General features: G+C 42.9%; 1 protein-coding gene across 7 annotated transcripts in view; it reads left to right on the plus strand.

Moving 5' to 3' along the window:
- LOC143484147 (integrin alpha-M-like) overlaps positions 1-22,454 on the plus strand; it is a 49,320-nt gene that overhangs the window by 24,081 nt on the left and 2,785 nt on the right. For 6 of the 7 annotated variants that reach the window (XM_076982709.1, XM_076982707.1, XM_076982710.1 and 3 more), the window contains 20 exons: positions 528-657; positions 755-897; positions 1,021-1,167; positions 4,424-4,621; positions 7,993-8,123; positions 8,424-8,578; positions 8,687-8,853; positions 9,192-9,314; positions 9,767-9,837; positions 9,981-10,122; positions 12,595-12,699; positions 14,493-14,572; positions 14,939-15,019; positions 15,732-15,810; positions 15,952-16,053; positions 16,580-16,618; positions 17,754-17,879; positions 21,742-21,843; positions 21,994-22,023; positions 22,220-22,330. In XM_076982709.1, coding sequence (XP_076838824.1) covers positions 528-657; positions 755-897; positions 1,021-1,167; positions 4,424-4,621; positions 7,993-8,123; positions 8,424-8,578; positions 8,687-8,853; positions 9,192-9,314; positions 9,767-9,837; positions 9,981-10,122; positions 12,595-12,699; positions 14,493-14,572; positions 14,939-15,019; positions 15,732-15,810; positions 15,952-16,053; positions 16,580-16,618; positions 17,754-17,879; positions 21,742-21,843; positions 21,994-22,023; positions 22,220-22,330 — 2,262 coding nt within the window. The remainder of the gene's footprint in view (positions 1-527; positions 658-754; positions 898-1,020; positions 1,168-4,423; positions 4,622-7,992; positions 8,124-8,423; positions 8,579-8,686; positions 8,854-9,191; positions 9,315-9,766; positions 9,838-9,980; positions 10,123-12,594; positions 12,700-14,492; positions 14,573-14,938; positions 15,020-15,731; positions 15,811-15,951; positions 16,054-16,579; positions 16,619-17,753; positions 17,880-21,741; positions 21,844-21,993; positions 22,024-22,219; positions 22,331-22,454) is intronic. The other variant, XM_076982708.1, reaches the window with a different exon arrangement.

Below are 22,454 nucleotides of genomic sequence, written 5' to 3' on the forward strand. Positions count from 1 at the left end.
AAAATTGTGTCTCTATCACATTGGGGGAATTTGTATTTTTGGATGGTGTAATTAGACTGTTAAATGTGTGACTACCAGTCAGTGCGGTCTGTGCCTAGACATTCATAGACAGTGGTGGGGGTAGATACTATTACAAAATGTCTGAGTTGCCCCTGGGTGAAACACTACTGAACTTCTGAACAGTTACTGTGGCTTCTACTGAGCTAGTGCTAATTTGTGCTTCTTGGCAAACATCTAACTTCCAAAACACTAGGTAATGACATTGACTCCTGTAGCTTAGTAGTAGTCTGACTCAATGGTATCTTGAATTCTGGCCTATCCGTACTATTTCCTAGGATGTATTCTGTGATGTATTCCACTTTGTAAGTTGCTCTGGATAAGAGCGTCTGCTAAATGCTGTAAATGTAAATGTAGATTCTGCTACTACTAATATAGACAGGATCAGATGTGGCTATCTAGAGCTACTGCTACAGACTTGATCATAAAGTAAATGTCTTTCACACATACTTGTGTGATGTGAATTTCAGGACCTGCTGGTTTTGGGAGCGGTTGGCTCTAATAACTGGCGTGGAATACTCTACGGAGTTATGGGATCTGGAGCTGCAACCAGAGAGATAGAAATCACAGACCCAGAGCTGAATGAAGACTCCTACCTGGGTACATTAGACACCATACCCTGATATGACACCATACTCTGATATGACACCATACCCTGATATGACACCATACTCTGTTGTAATACTGTTGTGTTTAGGTTATTCTCTAGCGGTTGGACAGAGAGGTGGAGTTTCTTTGCTGTTTTCTGGGGCTCCTAGAGCCAATCACAGAGGTCAGGTGACTCTCTTCAGTAAACAGAATGACACGTGGGCTGTCAAAACCAGAGTCACTGGAGAACAGGCCAGTAATATTTCCCAAACAACATATTCAAACTTCACCTTTCAATTACTCAACTTTATGTACAACTCCAGACTCCAGAAGTCTAACGCTCAGTCCGGCTGACTGTACGTCATCTCTCTGCAGATCGGCTCGTACTTCGGGTCTTCTCTGTGTTTGATAGATGTGGACTGGAACGGTGACTCGGAGTTCCTCGTGGTTGGAGCTCCTCTGTACTACCAGGCTCAGCCTCGGAGAGAAGGCAGGGTGAACATCTACAGCATCACACAACAGGTACAGGACTACACACACACTGTCTCTACAGCAGGACTACACACACTGTCTCTACAGCAGGACTACAGCACACACTGCCTCTACAGCAGGACTACAGCACACACTGTCTCTACAGCAGGACTACGCACACACTGCCTCTACAGCAGGACTACACACACACTGCCTCTACAGCAGGACTACACACACACTGTCTCTACAGCAGGACTACACACACACACTGCCTCTACAGCAGGACTACACACACACTGTCTCTACAGCAGGACTACAGCACACACTGCCTCTACAGCAGGACTACACACACACTGTCTCTACAGCAGGACTACGCACACACTGTCTCTACAGCAGGACTACGCACACACTGTCTCTACAGCAGGACTACACACACACACTGCCTCTACAGCAGGACTACGCACACACTGTCTCTACAGCAGGACTACACACACACACTGCCTCTACAGCAGGACTACACACACACACTGCCTCTACAGCAGGACTACACACACACGCTGCCTCTATAGCAGGACTACACACACACTGCCTCTACAGCAGGACTACACACACACGCTGCCTCTACAGCAGGACTACACACACACACTGCCTCTACAGCAGGACTACACACACACACTGCCTCTACAGCAGGACTACACACACACTGTCTCTACAGCTGGACTACACACACGCTGCCTCTACAGCAGGACTACACACACACGCTGCCTCTACAGCAGGACTACACACACACTGTCTCTACAGCAGGACTACACACACACTGTCTCTACAGCAGGACTACACACACACACTGCCTCTACAGCAGGACTACAGCACACACACTGTCTCTACAGCAGGACTACACACACACACTGCCTCTACAGCAGGACTACACACACACACTGCCTCTACAGCAGGACTACAGCACACGCTGTCTCTACAGCAGGACTACACACACACGCTGTCTCTACAGCAGGACTACACACACACACTGCCTCTACAGCAGGACTACACACACACTGTCTCTACAGCGGGACTACAGCACACACTGTCTCTACAGCAGGACTACACACACACACAGTTTAGTGAATCAGTCCCAATTCATTTGAACAGTACTATGAATGAAACAGGCAGCTTGTAACGCTTCAGTTGAGGCTCATTTGCATACCTGTCAAGTTTTTTATTAAAAAATAAGGGAAATTTTCCACTGGTTGCTGCAAGCATTTTCACCAGCCCAACCAACGTCCAGGACCCTGTAGCTATCTTACACTAAGTCACTTTTTCACTTTTTTCACTTTTTTGGTAGAAACGCCTTCTCTCTCGTTACATTCATCCATCTCTGATTTGTTTGTCGTGTTTGTTGTTCCGCTGTCAGCACTAACCTTGCGAGAACTGACACTCGGGCTCTCGCGAGGCTTGCGACATAATTCATTTTGGAGGGGCACTTGAATGCTTAAAAATATTCTTATATTATAATACGGGAAATTTATGAGAAAATATTAATACGGGAGGACGACGGGAAAGAGGGCTAAATGGCCAAAACGGGAGACTTGACAGGTATGCATTTGGCTTAATTACCTCATCAGCGCCCTCTTGTGGTTGACGGAGGTCCAATCCTGGAGCCAACTCAAAATTCCAGGGTTGAACCCTAGATAGTCAGCACTAGATAGACAGTCAACTAATCAGATAGTCAGTTAAACAGTGAATCAGACAGACCGTCAGACAAACTATCAGTGAATTAGAATCAGTCAGTGAGTCCATTACAGCCAGTATACCTACCAGTTGTAGATATTGTGTAATAATGTAAATGGAAAGCGAAAAATGTATTGACAATGTTGTTCTGAGGAGTCTTGCCTAAACCCTAACCCTAAACCCTAACCCTAAAGCTTAACCCTAACCTAAGTCCTAAACCTCAACCCTAACCCTAACCCTAAACCTTAAACCCTAAACCTGCGGCCCCTCCAGGAGCAGTGGAGTCCCAGGGCCGCACTTCCCAGTGACCCCCGCATGCCCACCCCAGCAGCTCGGAGAGGGAGACCCCGGACAGCACCCTCCCAACCATGGACCCAGGGGAAGCAGAGGAAACAGAGCCACCCTCCAGGATGGCCTCCCCCATCACAGGCCTGCAGCAAGGCCCCAGTGTCGCATGCACCTGAGAACCACCCATCACCCGGCAGGGCCCCCCTCCCGCCGAGGAGCCCCGAGGCGCCCCGGACCACAACCGCCCAGGGGAGCGGGCCAACCGCCACGCCGGAGCGCCAACCCGGGCCCGGGAACCCCAAGACGGGAGAGGACGGGCACGACAAACCCCAGAACCAGAACCAGCTGTCCTCACACATATACTCAACCTCATATATACATTCACCCCCATATATACACCCACACACCTTTGTTCACACCCATATACACTCCTACATACATATACACACCCCCTTATATACATTCTCATTATACACACACCGTCACCTATATATACACCTACATCCACACAAACATACATACACTCCCATACACATTCACCCACACCCATATACACTCTTACACACATGTACACCCACAAATATACGTACACATTCACCCAAATATATACACATTCACTCATGTATAAACCACCCCCACCCCCCAACACGTACACATTCACCCACCTATACAAAAAGAGACAAGGACAAAGACACACATTCATCCACATTCACTCACCCTCTGAGGAGGGTCAGCATCAGCATCAGCCCCAGGTCGCCACCAGCCCAGCCCCCGCACCAGCGTCCAATTCCTGCTACTACCCCTAACCCTAACACTAAACTTATCCTAACCCTAACACTACCCCTAACCTAATCCTAAACCCCTAACCTAACCCCAACCCTGAACCCTAATCCAAACCCTAACCCCTAAACAAAGAAGCTAATTTCCCATACAGAAAAGATCAAAGGAAAACATAATGGAGAAATGGACAGACTGGTCTTTTGAATTTTTCAAGCATTATTAGAATAGAAGAAGGGAAGTGAATTAACATGATCTATAATGGTCGAGTACCAGTAAATATTTCCCTCCTTCCTCGTTTCCTCCGTGTTCCACATTCTGGGACTTTTTGGTTTTGATTTTTTTGCTTTGTTAACTATGTCTGGGTGTTGGACCACTTTGGAACTGATTGATTTGAAGGACCATTTTGCCTGTTTTGATTAAAAAAAGGTTTACCTCAATTAAATTAGTGCCAGGTGCGTTCTGTGTGATCATGACTCACAGTGCCCCGTGTGGCCTTTCTGTGTGTGTGCAGCTGCAGTTGGTGATGGTGCTGGAGGTGTGCGAGTGTGTTCAGGGACGGTTTGGGGCATCTGTGGCACCTATAGCAGATCTGAATGGAGATGAACTACAAGATTTAGCTGTTGGAGCTCCACTGGAGGACGAGGGCAGAGGAGCTGTGTACATCTACCTGGGCAACCACACACATGGCATACGACCCCAGTACAGCCAGGTACACACACACACACACACACACACACACACACACACACACACACACACACACACACACACACACACACACGTGCAGCCAGGTAAACCCTAACACCAGTACAGCTAACAACTCAGATAACAAAAGACAAGAGAATATAATCAATACAAGAACAAGGAAAAAGGGACAGAAAACAGGCATAGAATCACAGGAAGAACTTGTAGATCAGGAATACAATAAACCAGGGATTACTAACACATTGACTTACAAAGAGGGACTGAAATACAGGGAGTATAAATATCAAACAAACTTAAACCAGAAACACCAGAGAGCATAGCAAGAGGGGAGGGACAGACATGACAAGAAGGGGAGGAAAAACGGAAGACATGGACAGGACTGACAGAAAGAGTGGCTCCATTCATGACAGCGCCTAACCACAAAATAAAGACAACTGAAACCAAAATGATGCGGGAAAATAGAATAATGAGAATGTTGTAACTGATACAGAAGAAGACAGCAAAATACTGAAAGAGCGTGGAAGACTCAACGTGACCAAACACAACCCAAAAAACAAACTCAGGACGCCAGGGGAAGTAGCTGGCTCTCTTAAGTGAGAAAAACTACAAACAAGAAACCTTTCCAAAATAACCAGATAACTAGATAGCTGAATAAATAGTGATGGAAAACTTGAGAAGCACCAGAGAGTCACACCAGTGAAAACTAGTGATGGGACATCTGAAGCGAGGCTTTGAGACGTGTATCGAGTAAAAAGGGGGCATGTCCGATGAAGCCCTGCTTCGGAGCTTGTGTCATATTGAGCAAAATCACGTGATCAGCAACAAACGAGGCCTCGCATTACATCGGCCACGTCATTGCTTCATTTTGCGTATCGTTTTTCTAAATAAAAGTGCTATGAACCCTGTTGCTTCGTGGGTTGTAGTAGGTGGTTAAATTTAAAATCTGCAACGTTCTAAATTCTTTTTGTTTGATCAGGATGTACATCAGATTCACACATCAAAAACAGACTAAAAACCATTGGAAGAGGCAAACCTTATTTGTAATGTTAAAATCATTTTACATTTGGCAGACGCCCTTATCCAGAACGACTTACATTTTATCTCATTTTTATATAAGTGAGCAATTGAGGGTTAAGGGGCACCTCAGTCATGGCCTCAGGTCTGGGGATTGAACCCACGACCCTCCGGATACAAGACCAGTTCCCTAACCACTTCCCTTCCCTAACCACCAGGCCATGACTGCCAAACCAGATCTAGAACCCCCAAGAAGCAATTATTTTAAACACATTCTGTTTTTTTTTACCAGTTTCTAACTCATAATATTCAGTCTGCCACAACAATCACTCAATTCCCAATATAGTAAAGTACAACATAACTTCATTGTCAAATAAGTCCATGACATACAAGAAAACCCAACAACCACTCTAGGATTAGATTGGCTAAAAATCATTTTAATAATTAAAACATGATTTAATTGATTCTCCTGTTACTAAACATGAGTTTGATTGAAACTTTGTGACAATATTGCATTTACAAATTTTTGAAAGTATGATTGAACTGAATGACGAGGCTGTTACAGTTTCACCAGCAGATGTCACTAGTGAGTGATGAATGAAGCCTCGAGTAATGAACCTTTTTGCAAAACAAAGGGTTGGAAAGCGTCATTGCTTCAAGAGGCTTCATTTGCCCATCACTAGTGAAAACACTCGAAAAGACAAGGAAAAAAGTCCCAACAGAGATGTGGGCAAGACACGCAACGCAACACATTACTGACAGAGGCTGACTGAGAGAGCACAGCATAGGGCTACAGACAACTCAGCAGTGAGACATTGCATCTGTCTCCTTTAAGTAAGGGGAGAGACAGGTGCAGGTCATCACTGCTGATTACGCTGATTTCTCTGATGAGAGCTGGCTTGTGAACTTCCCCTAGTGGCAGGAGATGTAACAACCCTGGAGCCAGCCCTGACTGTTATGTCAGTAACACAGCCTTCAATTTAGTGTAGCTGTGTGGCTGAGGACTATTTTTTAGAACTAATAATGTGTATTATGTGTATAAATGTATTCATTGGTGTAAAAATTAAACCAAGCATGTTTGCAAAAACAGAAACGTAAGGTATTGTACTCTTAAGGTATTGTATTTGAAAAAGCCACAATTGGAGATGCTGATCTATATGGAGATCTGTGAAGTAGGATGACACCAGAAAAGGTCTTTTTAGGCCTGTCCATGAAAATGTAATGATCAGCAGTACCAGAGGGAGTACATATACACCCGTGTGTTTGTGCAGAACCAGAGGGAGCACATATACACCTGTGTGTTTGTGTAGTACCAGAGCGAGTACATATACACCTGTGTGTTTGTGTAGTACCAGAGTGAGCACATATACACCCGTGTGTTTGTGTAGTACCAGAGTGAGCACATATACACCCGTGTGTTTGTGCTGTACCAGAGAGAGAACATATACACCCGTGTGTTTGTGTAGTACCAGAGCGAGTACATATACACCTGTGTGTTTGTGTAGTACCAGAGGGAGCACATATACACCTGTGTGTTTGTGTAGTACCAGAGTGAGCACATATACACCCGTGTGTTTGTGCTGTACCAGAGAGAGAACATATACACCCGTGTGTTTGTGTAGTACCAGAGCGAGTACATATACACCTGTGTGTTTGTGTAGTACCAGAGGGAGCACATATACACCCGTGTGTTTGTGTAGTACCAGAGTGAGCACATATACACCCGTGTGTTTGTGCTGTACCAGAGAGAGAACATATACACCCGTGTGTTTGTGTAGTACCAGAGCGAGAACATATACACCTGTGTGTTTGTGTAGTACCAGAGTGAGCACATATACACCCGTGTGTTTGTGTAGTACCAGAGGGAGCACATATACACCTGTGTGTTTGTGTAGTACCAGAGTGAGCACATATACACCTGTGTGTTTGTGTAGTACCAGAGCGAGCACATATACACCCGTGTGTTTGTGCTGTACCAGAGCGAGCACATATACACCCGTGTGTTTGTGCAGTACCAGAGAGAGAACATATACACCTGTGTGTTTGTGCTGTACCAGAGAGAGAACATATACACCTGTGTGTTTGTGCTGTACCAGAGAGAGAACATATACACCTGTGTGTTTGTGCTATACCAGAGAGAGAACATATACACCTGTGTGTTTGTGCTGTACCAGAGAGAGAACATATACACCTGTGTGTTTGTGCTATACCAGAGAGAGAACATATACACCTGTGTGTTTGTGCTGTACCAGAGAGAGAACATATACACCTGTGTGTTTGTGCTGTACCAGAGAGAGAACATATACACCTGTGTGTTTGTGCAGAACCAGAGGGAGAACATATATGTGTTTGTATGTCAAGCGCATTGCAGCACGGAGCATCTCTGAGCAGCTGCAGCAGTTTGGTGTGGCGATCGATGGAGTCATGGACATGGGAGAAGATGGACTGACAGACATCGCCGTGGGAGCACGAGGGGCCGTGGTGCTCTTGAAGTACTCCCCAACAACACTGCACAAACCTCTATAACTATTATTTATTCTAAACTAACTACTAGAATTAGCTAACTAGCCAGTTAACTAGCCACTAGTGAACTAACCACCTATCCAAACAGTTCTCTAAACAACCAAGTAGCTCTGCTGAGCAAGCTAAGGCCAGAGAATCTAGGAGATTAGAATAGAATAGAATTACTCTATTTGTTTATTTATTTTGTCACTTTTAGTTCCTTGAGAGCTGTTTCTGTTCTGTTAACTGTTATTAGTTAGTTATGCCTGTGATGTATATGGATTTTTCAGGGCTCGGCCAGTTCTGTCTGTTTCTGCAAAGCTCAGTTTCTCCCCCTCTGAAATCAGCCTCAACAACTTTGACTGCCTACTCACTACTGAAACTACATTTCCCATAATTACCCTCATCACCTGCTTCAGCATGGATGAGAGTACCAACAGCACAGGTGCAGTCCCCCACAATACAGGAGAGGGACCTGGGACACATGTAAATAATGTCTAAGCTCAGTATTGTGTGTTTTCAAAAGTAAAAGTGTGTTTATGTTTTCCCTCAGGTGCAGAAAACCCTAGTCTGAATGTGTCATTTAAGATCACTGCAGATGCTGTTAAACATGAGAGTCGAGCATTTTTTGAACAGCCCATTAAAACGTCCAGGAATCTCCTGCAGTCTATCCTGCTGGTCTCACAGGATTCCTGCTTCAACAATACAGTCTACATGACAGTATGTTACAACCTCACCTAACACAGGAGTTCCTAAACAGATTAGTCTACATGACAGTATGTTACAACCTCATCTAACACAGGAGTTCCTAAACAGATTAGTCTACATGACAGTATGTTACAACTTCATCTAACACAGGAGTTCCTAAACAGATTAGTCTACATTACAATCTCATGTAACAGTGGAGTTCCTAAACAATATGGTTCATTTACCAGTTACAGTCTCATCTAACACAGCAGTCTAAGCTGTGGTGGTAAATCTTGTTGACCAATACTACATTCAGGCCAACAGAGACCTGCTGTATCTCCTACATGATCTACACTGTCTTTGTGTTTCAGAACTGTGTGAAGGACACTTTGTCTCCGTTATTGATCCGGATGAACTTCTCCCAGGCTGAAGAGCAGCCAGGAAACTCCAGTGCTGTTCTCAACATGGACAGCAGGACAATGGCTTATGTGGAGGTGAGGATTTCTTCTGTCAGGCAGGGAGGTGATTGGCTGAGATGGGACACTCCATAAGGTCAATGAGTTATGAAGGCTCAAACTGGTGAGGACTTAGAATCTGTGGAGTCTCTGGATAAATCCATAATCCATTGATCCATAATCTCTGGATGAAGTACTACCTTACTGACCCATAATCTCTAGTTAAAGTAGTAATTTAGTGAGCCATAATCTCTGGATGAAGTACTACCTTGGTGACCCAGTTAGGGTTAAGCTTAATCTTACCCTAGTGGTAGAAGATTTCAGTAATGGATAGGATCAGAATGAACCTAACTTACCCCTTTGGATTAACCTAATTTACCCCTTTGGATTAACCTAACCCTAATCTGACTTTACCTGTAGTAGTTAGTAGTTCAGTAGTAGTTAGATTTCAGTTCTGTCTCTGTTTGACTTGTTCAATCTTGTGATACCAGGTTCCCTTTCAAAGAAACTGCCATGATAAAGTGAAATGTGAAGCAGATCTAGAGCTGGACTTTAAATTCATGTAAGATTCACAATCAACCACACACACACAAACACACACACAAACACACACACACACACACACACACACACACACACACACACACACACACACACACACACACACACACAGTACAGCATGTTGATACAATGTGTTTGTTTCAGGAACAGCTCACTGCTGGTCGTGGATCAGGCTTATTTCATCATCACCGTGTCTCTGCTCAATAAAGGAGACGACTCCTTCAACACCAGCATTGTGCTGCACTTTCCCCCTGGGCTCTCTCTCTCCAAGTTTGAGACCATTAAGGTACAGCTGTTCCCAGATCAGAATTACCAGTACAATGTCTGCTCAGTGAGAATACAGTTACTGAACTGACTCCAGATCAGAACCAGTACAATAATGAGACCAGTAGGACCAGTTCAGCTTTCTCCCGATTGAGGAAATTGAGTAACTATTGAAAAATCAGGAAAGCCTAAAACAATAAATAAATACAGTAAATTACTTTTCATTAAGGTAATTCCCACAGTCTGATTACGTCATTCCTACTCTCTGATTAGGTCATTCTCACTCTGATTACATCATTCCCACTCTCTGATTAGGTCATTCCCACTCTCTGATTACATCATTCCCACTCTCTGATTACATCATTCCCACTCTCTGATTACATCATTTCCACTCTCTGTTTAGGTCATTCCCACTCTCTGATTACATCATTCCCACTCTCTGATTATATCATTTCCACTCTCTGTTTAGGTCATTCCCACTCTCTGATTACATCATTCCCACTCTCTGATTATATCATTCCCACTCTCTGATTACATCATTCCCACTCTCTGATTACATCATTCCCACTCTCTGATTAGGTCATTCCCACTCTCTGATTACATCATTCCCACTCTCTGATTACATCATTCCCACTCTCTGATTACATCATTTCCACTCTCTGTTTAGGTCATTCCCACTCTCTGATTACATCATTCCCACTCTCTGATTAGGTCATTCCCACTCTCTGATTACATCATTCCCACTCTCTGATTACATCATTTCCACTCTCTGTTTAGGTCATTCCCACTCTCTGATTATATCATTCCCACTCTCTAATTATATCATTTCCACTCTCTGTTTAGGTCATTCCCACTCTCTGATTACATCATTCCCACTCTCTGATTACATCATTTCCACTCTCTGTTTAGGTCATTCCCACTCTCTGATTACATCATTCCCACTCTCTGATTATATCATTCCCACTCTCTGATTACATCATTCCCACTCTCTGATTACATCATTCCCAGTCTCTGATTAGGTCATTCCCACTCTCTGATTACATCATTCCCACTCTCTGATTACATCATTCCCACTCTCTGATTACATCATTTCCACTCTCTGTGTAGGTCATTCCCACTCTCTGATTATATCATTCCCACTCTCTAATTATATCATTTCCACTCTCTGTTTAGGTCATTCCCACTCTCTGATTACATCATTCCCACTCTCTGATTATATCATTCCCACTCTCTGATTACATCATTCCCACTCTCTGATTACATCATTCCCACTCTCTGATTACATCATTCCCACTCTCTGATTACATCATTCCCACTCTCTGATCAGGTAGCTCTCTCATTATATGACTAATTTTTGGTGTTTGTAAATGGGCATCTACCTGTAGAACTCATATTCTTCAAGCACATTTTGACCCTACCGGTCGCCTCTGTCCACAGAGGCTGTTGTTGTTGTTGTTTTGTTACGTCATGTGCGTCCCTCAGGTGGGCGGAGCCCGTGATCCGTCTCACCTGAGGGTTGTTTGTTTGCCTATATATGTCTTGTCTTTGTACCAGCTGACCGCTGGTCATTATATCCTTAATTTGGAGCTATTGCACGGGTTTTTGGTTTGCGCACTTTCTATTAAACCATCCTTTTTCCCTGAGACTTGGCGTGATCGCTTCCTTTTTAGTCGCTCACCCTGTCCGTCACAGCATTAGACCAGGGGCTCATCTCCTGTTTCCAAAATGCATCAATGACTACTTGAGAAAGCTGTTCTACTTTGATACTTGAAGAAAAAAAACATGCTCAATAAAATGTAGGCTACTCGTGTTCAACGGTTTATTCAGTTAAACATGAATTTGTAAGCCTACATACTGTACATTAAAAGGGTTTGATAACATGTTTATTCAGCTAAACGTGAGATTTGAAATGTAAGCCAACATTTAGTACATTTAACCTGATTTCGGCGGCGGCGACTCTTCCCCTGGGCTGCATCAGTACTTGACCCAGTGTCAGCAGCGTCTTGTCAATGTCTCCATTAGGAAGTTTCTTAAAAATAATTTTTCCATGAAGTAAACCTGGCGGCTTCGTGGCTGCATCCATGTAAGCACGCGTGAGGTTTCTTGTGGTTGCTAGTCTTTGTAATTCACAGGTTTGAAAACTCGTTCTCGCCCCCTACTGTGCAATTTGGTTAGGAATACACCCCAGCTAAACTACCAAGGTGAAAATCATCAGAGTTTGCTTACCTATTTTGACCCAGCTCCCAACCCAACTTTAAGAATAGATTAATGGCGATATTTTTTATATCGCCCGATAAGAGTATCACATTATCAAACGCCGATAACGGCCCACCACTAATTTTGTCTTTATTGCTTATAAAGTTCACATTCAGTAAATGCATATGTGACTATTACAGACTCCAGAAGTACCTGGCTGTACATTCATTAGTCTGTAGTTGGTGATTAATCCTCGGTGTCCAAGCACTGGAACCAGAACATGTAATGTGTCTTCCAGGCCAGTAGGAGAACTCTGTTGTGGAGTTGTGGAGATCGAGACGATGGAGCACTGAATAAAACCACCTGCAGTATCAGTCGACCAGTGTACCGCAGCAAGACCAACGTAAGCCACGCCTCCTTTATTCTCAGTGCACTGAAAAACCTTTCAGCTCCCATATTCTAATTCAACAGACATTCAAATTACACAAATTCATTCAAGTCCCACATTGTTATACAACTAACTGATTTGAATTCAACTAACAGATACTTGACAATGTAACTTCACAAACAGATACTTGAAATGTATATTTTGTATGCATGTCATAGAAATATAAACCTTTAATCACCAAAATAATGAACCCTATATATGCAGCTTCCTCTGCATACACTTAGGTACAACTTAGTGTGGTGTAGCATATCACACTTTTATTAATATTTTGCCTTTAATTAGCATATCATGCATTTATAATATAGCTTCCCTTAAATTATGGAATGAAATTATTAGATAATTAAATAATTTTTTAAGATAATTAAATAAGAATTGTTATTCTTTGTAACGTAGCGTATGCTGCGGAGCTAGGATGCGGACACAAATGCTGAGGAGAGCTAGACTTTTTAAGGGGAATTCCATAGTCGTAGTCGTAACAACAGGCAGGAGTCATAACAGGAGAGACATCCAGGTTAGACAAATACAGGACACAGAACGATAACAAAACCAGGCAGGGTAACAAGAACAGAGAGAGAACAACGGAGATAGTAAATACCAGGAGCAGCGATGACAAAACACAAATCCACAAAACAACCGACAACGGGCTAGGAAAACACAGGGATATAAATACACAGGACTGAACTAGATACAGCAGGAGACACTGACGACACGGGCGGGGCAGACGGGGAGGAAACCATAGAAACAGACAACAAGACGGGATCAATGAGCAAGCAACAACACAGACACGAGGAGCTAGGGAAACCGGAGTGACAGCTAGAAGAGGGGGGTTGTAGCCCTACGTGACGTTCTTAAATTAGGATGTCACACTTTTATTAATTTATCTTCCTTTTAATTAGACTACAACACTTAATTAATATATCTTCCCTTTAATTTACATAACATTCTATTTTTGGAATAGTTTATGTTTTTTAGCTACAGCTAAATCATGATAACAACACAAGATAAGATTGAACTGTCAGGGCTGACTCGGGTGCCACTCCTTTGGCTACCACAGGAGGGGGCTCCCGAGTCAGTACCAAACGGAATCAGCAATGATCTGTCACCCCTGTTATCCTTGTTATTTAAGGAGGTTTGTTGTGATCACTGCTGAATCGTTCACCTGCTGCCAGTTACTTCCCCTGGCATCCTTAGTTCTATTTTTACGCGTTGAGTTTTCCGCGTCCTTTGAGTTACCTTTATTGTTTTCTCCCGTCCCTTTATGGTTGTCTTTTGATTTTCCGCATTGCTTGTGTTTGCTTTCTTTGTGTTTGCTTCCTTTCTTCTTTCGGTTTATTATTTTTACACATGTTGAGTATTCCGTGTCATTATTTGTGTGTGGTGTTTTTGCTGTGTGTGCGCATCCCACTCTCTCTGATTATTGGCTTGACCAATCTCATTGTCAGTATGAGCCGGCACTTGGGTCCACCTCGCTCTGTGTTTTTATACGCAGTGTGTACACGCCTGTACCCACCGCGTTACAATGACACAATGACATGTGACATCATGCCCTTAAATAAAAAAATATGTAAAAGAATATTCAAAAAATTATGCCCCACTAAAAATTTGTTTGTTAAAAAGTGGATACAGTGCTAACGCATAAAGCAAGTTGTGCTATAACCACTGTGATGCACAAAGGCACAAAGCTGTGAAAATTACAACATTCAGGGAAGGTTAATAAATTCTTAGCAAGTCTGTCAACTCTGTTCCAGGCCACGTTCCAAGGCATTTTTCATATCTCTCAACACTACGACTGGAGTGATACGATGGAAATGACCCTCGTGGCCAGCAGGTAGATCATCCCATCATAAGTTATTCAATAACTGTTCTGGCTTCAGTTTGCCAAAACGTGTTAATATATTATTATTCATATCATATATATCAATGAAGTGTTAATATCATAGTAAATGAGAGAACATTCCATGTAACCATAACCCTGACATGCCAAAAGGGTTGAGATTGGCTGCTCACTGTCACACTGCAACAGTTTCTTTACAGTGGTATACGTGTCGTTTACGTGTCGATGAGTTGTTTACAGTGGTATATGTGTAAGTCGGATGAATTGTTTGTTTACAGTGGTATATGTGTTAGTGGGATGAAATGTTTGTATACAGTTGTATGTCTCAGTGAATTGTTTGTTGTTTTTGTGTGCTTACAGTGATAATAATGCTAACATCAGCTTTGGAACAGTGAGGAAAACTCTGCCAGTTCAATATGCTGTGGACATGAGTGTTAGCTTGTAAGTAAATGTATTTCATTTTTAGAATTATTATTATTGGTGGGGTAGTCATGGTCCTGTGGTAGGGAACTGGTCTTGTGACCGGAGTGTCGTGGGTTCGATTCCAAGGCCTGAGGCCATGACTGATGTGCCCTTGAGCAAGGCACCTAACCCCAACTGCAATCATAACACGACAAGAACAAAATGAGGCATGGAAACACCAAACAGGCAGGAACAAATACTAGACTGAACGTACTCACAACGATGACGAAACAGAAACGACGAAATCCACAAGGGCATGAAAGAGCAATAGAACAAAACAACCGATAACTGACTAGGGGAACACAGGGACTATAAATACATGGATCTAAACTAGACACAGGTGAAGACACGGGTGTGACAGACGGGGGGAAACCATGGAGAGACACACGCAGGAAACAACACAGACATGCAGGACAGCTAGACAGCTAGAGAGGGGGCCATAGCCCTACATGACAAATTTCGATTGCGGTGAAAAATCACAATTGACAAAATATGGCACATTTCATTATTACTATTACTAATTGTAATTCTAATAAGTTAATCATTTTCTCATAAGCATGAAAACCTTTTTAACCTGTTTATTTATGAAGTATTTTGTCTCTTTATCTGTTAATCTGGGGCTTCGTACTGTTAATAAATTGAGTTTATACCAACATCTATTCCTCCCTTGTCTGTGTCTTACACCTTCCAGTGTGCCAGAACTCTCTGAAATATATCTACATTTCTCTCTGGAAGACAGGGGCCCAAAGCCTCTCATTATCATTTACAGAGTGAGTGTCTCATTTAGACATTAGCAGTAAAATACAGTCCCTTCTACTGTACTATAGAAACCCCACACTACCCATCTCTCTCTCTCTCTCTCTCTGTGTGTCTGTGTGTGTGTGTGTGTGTGTGTGTGTGTGTGTGTGTAGGTGAAGAATCTTGGACAGAAGGATGTACCTGTTTCACTAAGTTTCTTAATGCAGATCAGTCATAACTTCACAATACACAATCACACCATCACTGTGTCACAGGTACTACTTGTTAAGAATTATATACTTTTGGAGTCATCTTTCAGACATAGACCAAAACCATCAGGGTTCATAATTTGGATTTTAAACTTGTACAAGCCCTCAGAGTTCCGTAGCTGAGAACAGATTCACAACACACGGGTGTCAGGAAAGAGTTCCAAAGTTTAATAATAATACATGTAGTTAAATACAGAACAAAGATGTGTCTAAACACAATTGGGTAAGAATAATAAAACATGTATGATTGGTGTTCTCTGTATCAGGAGAGGATGCACAGTAGACTGGATCTAGGGGTAGTGGAAAGGTACAGTGGGAGTGAGAGGTAGAGAGAGAGAGAGAGAGAGATTCTAACTGAGGAGCAGACACACAGATAAGGGAGTGAACTGAATGTCATAGTGTTTTGTCTGAGGGTCACAGACAGTACATCACAAATTCCCTTACACTACTCATTCATATTTATTTCTCTGTATTTGCCTGTAGTTCAGATAACTCACAATAATACTTGAGTTTTAATAATGTTTCTCTACAGAACATGAAAGACTGTAGCATCACAGTGGAACCTCCCTCTGTAAGTCAATATTCACATTCATTTACTCTGTGTGATGAACTGCAGGTCATCGTGGTTAGATATTCTGAGGTAGAGTGTGGGGTAGAGGTGCAGGTGTGTGGGGTAGAGGTGCAGGTGTGTGGGGTAGAGGTGCTGGAGTGTGGGGTAGAGGTGCAGGTGTGTGAGGTAGAAGTGCAGATGTGTGAGGTAGAAGTGCAGGTGTTTGGGGTAGAAGTGCAGGAGTGTGAGGTAGAGGTGCAGGAGTGTGGGGTAGAAGTGCTGGTGTGTGGGGTAGAAGTGCTGGTGTGTGGGGTGGAAGTGCAGGTGTGTGAGGTAGAGGTGCAGGTGTGTGGGGTAGAAGTGCTGGTGTGTGGGGTAGAAGTGCAGGTGTGTGGGGTAGAAGTGCAGGTGTGTGGGGTAGAAGTGCTGGAGTGTGGGGTAGAAGTGCAGGTGTGTGAGGGAGAAGTGCAGGTGTGTGGGGTAGAGGTGCTGGTGTATGGGGTAAAAGTGCTGGTATGGGGTAAAAGTGCTGGTGTGTGAGAGAGAAGTGTTGGTGTGTTGGGTAGAGGTGCTGGTGTGTGGGGTAGAGGTGCTGGTGTATGGGGTAAAAGTGCTGGTATGGGGTAGAAGTGCCGGTGTGTGAGAGAGAAGTGTTGGTGTGTGGGGTAGAAGTGCTGGTGTGTGGGGTAGAAGTATTGGTGTGTGAGGTAAAAGTGCTGGTGTGTGGGATAGAAGTGTTGGTGTGTGGGGTAGAAGTGTTGGAGTGTGGGGTAGAAGTGCAGGTGTGTGAGGGAGAAGTGCTGGTGTGTGGGGTAGAGGTGCTGGTGTATGGGGTAAAAGTGCTGGTGTATGGGGTAGAAGTGCCGGTGTGTGAGAGAGAAGTGTTGGTGTGTGGGGTAGAAGTGTTGGTGTGTGGGGTAGAAGTGTTGGAGTGTGGGGTAGAAGTGCTGGTGTGTGGGGTAGAAGTGTTGGTGTGTGAGGTAAAAGTGTTGGTGTGTGGGGTAGATGTGTTGGTGTGTGGGGTAGAAGTGTTGGTGTGTGGGGTAGAAGTGCTGGTGTGTGGGGTAGATGTGCTGGAGTGTGGGGTAGAAGACTGCAGGACTCTGTTCTTTACTGCAGAGTTCCTAATGTAGTGTGTCTGCTCCGTCTCCTCCAGAATTGTCCAGTGTTGATGCGCTGTGTAAGATTCCAGTGTCCTGTCTTCTCTCTGGACCCAGAACGTGACGTTGAGTTTAAGCTGAGAGCTGACCTTACCTTCCCAAACCTGCAGCAGTACACTGGGGTGAGACACACACACACACACACAACCTGCAGCAGTACACTGGGGTGAGACACACACACACACACACACACACACACACACACACACACACACACAACCTGCAGTGGTACACTGGGGTGAGACACACACACACACACACACAACCTGCAGCAGTACACTGGGGTGAGCCACACACACACACACACACAAACACACACACACACACACACACACACACACACACACACACACACAAAAGTTTCAAAAACGAAAGAAGGAGGTCACTGTTATAGGGACCAAATGGCATTTGTGAAGGACCAAACGAGCATTTGTGTGTAAAATGTTAGTGTGCTTGGGGGGGGTTGCGTGTGTAAGTTGATGGGGCGGGGGTGTAATATGGACACATTAAGTATTATGAGTAATTAAGTGAGTAATTAAAAAACCAAACCTTGGTCCTGCAGAGCTTAAAAACTATAGACCAATATCTAAACTACCATTTTTGTCAAAAATCTTAGAGAAGGTTGTAGCCAATCAACTCACTGCTGCTCTGGAAAAATATAATATATATGATAAGTACCAGTCTGGCTTTCGTAAACATCATTCTACAGAAACAGCTCTACTAAGGGTTTCTAATGACTTGCTTATGTCTTCTGACATAGGTGATTGTTCAGTTTTAGTATTGCTTGACCTCAGTTTTGCATTTGATACTGTAGACCCCCCATACTCAAATAGCGGAAAGTTTTTTTTTTATGATTGTTTCTTCCATTTGAGAAACATTGGCAAACTTAAGATCTGTAGTCTCAAATTCAGAGCTCGAGATGCTTATTCATGCTTTCATTTCATCTCGCATTGATTACTGCAATTCCCTATTTACTTCACTTAGTGTGTCTGCTTTGAATTGCTTGCAGGTGTAACTGTTCTGCGTTGTGTTGAAAATGATGAGGACGCTCAATCGGATGAAGTCATTTATTCCCTGCACATGGGTTGATAAAATGATATTTAGGGTGGGATAAAATGTGGAGTCTGCCTGCAGCAATGTAATTCTCTTCCCGCTGCTTCTCACACAAAACATTTCTTCATCCATTTTTTAAATAGTGGCCACCACCGGTACTGCACGTGGAATGCAGCCATAACGTTCCAGGATAGTCACGCTTTGGATCGCACATGCTAGCGGGACCACAAGGTGCACATAGAACATACAAAATGCATACAAAAAACAACTTAAAATACAAATGTAATAAATTACCTGCACATGGGTTGATAAAATGATATTTAGGGTGGAATAAAATGTGGAGTCCGCCTAAACAAAACAAATGCCGTATTATAATTTGGACTTTCCAATACGAATACATTAAGGTCAACAAAAAAAATACAAAACGAGAAAACATCACACAAATCCGATTTATAGATCACCTTACATACTAGGTTAAATTGATGTTGAATCTAAGACATACAAAATAGTACAAATATGGATTTTAATAACTTATCTCAAGCCGGGTTTCCATCCAAACCTTTCGAAAAAATAATGCGCAATTTCCAAGTTTCGGCAGAAAAAAATGCGAATTAAGCCTTGTTTCCATTCATTACAGTTATGCGAATAAACTTTAGATCACGTGAGAGGACGCCAAACAATAGTGGTTTTTACATCCATCTGGCAGTTACGCATATTTGCACGTTGAGGTTATGAAACATTTTTTTCTTTTTCTTTTCTATACATGGAGAAGTTAAATTAAATTTTTGCTCTCTCCAGAACTGTTTTTGTATGCATTTGCCATCTTTACATCGCGATCATGTACAGAACCACATGACTTGAGGCATGATACGTCATCAATTATGCGAAAAACCCTTCCATCCAGTTTTTCCGAATTTTGGCGATGCGATAGTCTAACTTTTCCACCTCCTCCTAGCGTAAAAATCTTTTTGCGATATTTGGGGCTTTTTTCGAATTTTTGACTTTTTCCATCCAGCTTTTTTCATGCGCATTTTCAAAATGCGCAAAAACTCGGTGGATGGAAAACCCTCTTCTGACCCACGATTATCCCACCCACCTGCAGCAATCCCACAATGCAAAACGGTATAGACCGATTACAAAATAAAAGTCTCAACCCATTTATGCAGGATTTAACAATTTAACACCGTTACACAGGCAATACAAAATGCTGCCGCTAGACTGCTTACTCGATCAAATAAACAATCCCATATTACTCCACTATTATCATCCCTGCATTGGCTTCCGATCAAACAACATATACATTTTAAAATTCTCACTCTGTGACTGCTGTCTAAGATAAGTGCTAAGATAAGTGCTATATAAATAAATTTTACTTACTTACTTATTATATCGCGATCGATCGCCAGTGGTTGGTGCCTGAGTGAACTAGTAACTCATTGAATCATAGATGTAGATCAGAGATAAATAAACTAAATTTTTTCAGCGTGAGAAATCGGATGTATGGCATGTGAGCGTATGAATACAGTCAAATGCGTGTGTCTCACGCTCATTGCGTGAGAGTTGGCAACTCTGATCTAACCCAGCTAGTTTGTTTACGGTTTGAACCACTTAACGGATCAGTACAAAAATCCATTACTACATTAGTAAAACTTGTCATAGGTATTATGTGTTAAGTGTTAAAACTGTCTATTAAATTATATTCATAAGTTAGATCAATCCAAATTTAACTTTTAGCCTGGATAGGTAGCTAACTCATCTGTCTACATTCTGAAAAGACTATTGTCAGTCACAAAACCAGGAGCCATCAGCCAATTGCATTCACTGAAAGAAACTCCCATGACCCCCATCCCCAAAGTGCCAAAAATGTCCCTTGTCAATACCCGAGCAAATGTGCTTTTTCACTTAAGAACCGTCATAAAATCAAGAAGGAAAAGCACACCCTGTGCAGTGCGTGTTTTTGCGCCCCTTGGTTTTGGCATGGAAATGACACCATACTACTGGTGTTTCCTTGTTATGGGGCTGGTGGTGCTGATCCAGGTGAGATCCTCAGCTATGTGTACACCAAGGAATCTGATGAACTTAACTATCTCCACAGTGAAGCCATCAGTGCTTAGCAGAGAATGACAGCAATTTGTCCTTCTGAAGTTTATCTCTTTTGTCGTGTCTATGTTCAGACAGGTTGTTGGTTCTACACCAGACCTTTTGTGTGCACACTTCACCTGCTTTGAAGGTGGAGTCTCTGACCCTCAGTGGAACACGTACCTCTGCAGTCATCCGCAGCTTCTGGTTGGAGCATGAAATGATGGTCTTGGAGACAGTGACATTATCTATGAACTGGCTGGTTTAGCCGTTTACTCCTCCAGATGACATGAACTCCTCTATTTGCCTGTCATTGTGCTCAAAACAGTCCTGCTGGCCAAGCTTTCAAATGCTTCATGACCATCTTGTAACTCCTGATGAGTGGTTCTGTATGCTGGGACTATCATAACAGAGATGTGGTCTGAATATCTGAGATGGTCTGTATGCTGGGATTATCATAACAGAAATGTGGTCTGAGTATCTGAGATCAGGGTTGGGTTCTGCACAATATGTGTAATCAAGATCCAGCTTGTTCATCCCTCTCTTCATAAAGTTCACATTTTGGTGCAATTTTGGGAGGACTGAGATTTGCATGGTTGAAATCTCTAGCAACAATGAAAGTCCATCATGATGTACATTTTGCATCTCTCATATAGCCCCATAGAGAACTAAGAGTGCCTCCTTAGCATTCACACTAAGTGGAAGGTCAAAAATTCATAAATTCTCCTAGTGAAGATCAATAACAAGAGACTATTTCAACACAATCATATTTTCTTTCTTTTTGTCTCATTGTTTTCCTTTCTGCTATATTCTCTCTTTGTCATTCTTATGTATCTGTTCCTCACTCTGCAGAGATGGTCTTTCCATGAGTTGAGGGTCGAGGATGTGTTTTCTACCTTCGCTCAGATGGATTTTGATAAAACACGCTATGTACAGACATCCAGTGGTCCAGCGGTGAGAGCACTGATCAAATAGCTGAGTTTATCTGTGTAATCCTAACCCAGATTAGTTTCTGTTTAATCCTAATCCAGATTATCTTCTGTTTAATCATAATGCAGCTGAGTTTACCTGGTTATTGCTTCTCATCTTTCTTTTATATAACAGGATTATCCTACCAAAGACCTCAGAGCAGAGGTAATCTAGTAATGGATTTATTATCATGACCTCTGCCAGTCACTGAGGTCTTGTTCTTCATATAAATATTTCTTCTATTTGTTACTCTTTCTCTGTCTGATGCTGTTTGTAAGTCTTCCTCTGTGTCTAATGTTAATTCTAAGTCTTTCTCTGTGTCTGGTGCTGTTTGTAAGTCTTTCTCTGTTTGTGCTATCAGATCAATGTGAGAGCTGAGCTGGTTGTTCCACCTGATATGATTATGATCTATAGCTGTGGGGTAGGGGGAGGACTCCTCCTGCTCATCATCACCACAGTTCTGCTGCTGAAGGTAACGGACCATCAGTGTGTTCTTCACTTGTGATGCCGTTATCCAACAGTGAACCTTCACTCCAGTTGGTCTCTCTGTCTCTCTCTGTCTCACTTTCTGTGTGTGTGTGTGTGTCTCTCTCTCT

This window comes from Brachyhypopomus gauderio, chromosome 20 (assembly GCF_052324685.1).
Source record: "Brachyhypopomus gauderio isolate BG-103 chromosome 20, BGAUD_0.2, whole genome shotgun sequence".
Taxonomy (NCBI): domain Eukaryota; kingdom Metazoa; phylum Chordata; class Actinopteri; order Gymnotiformes; family Hypopomidae; genus Brachyhypopomus; species Brachyhypopomus gauderio.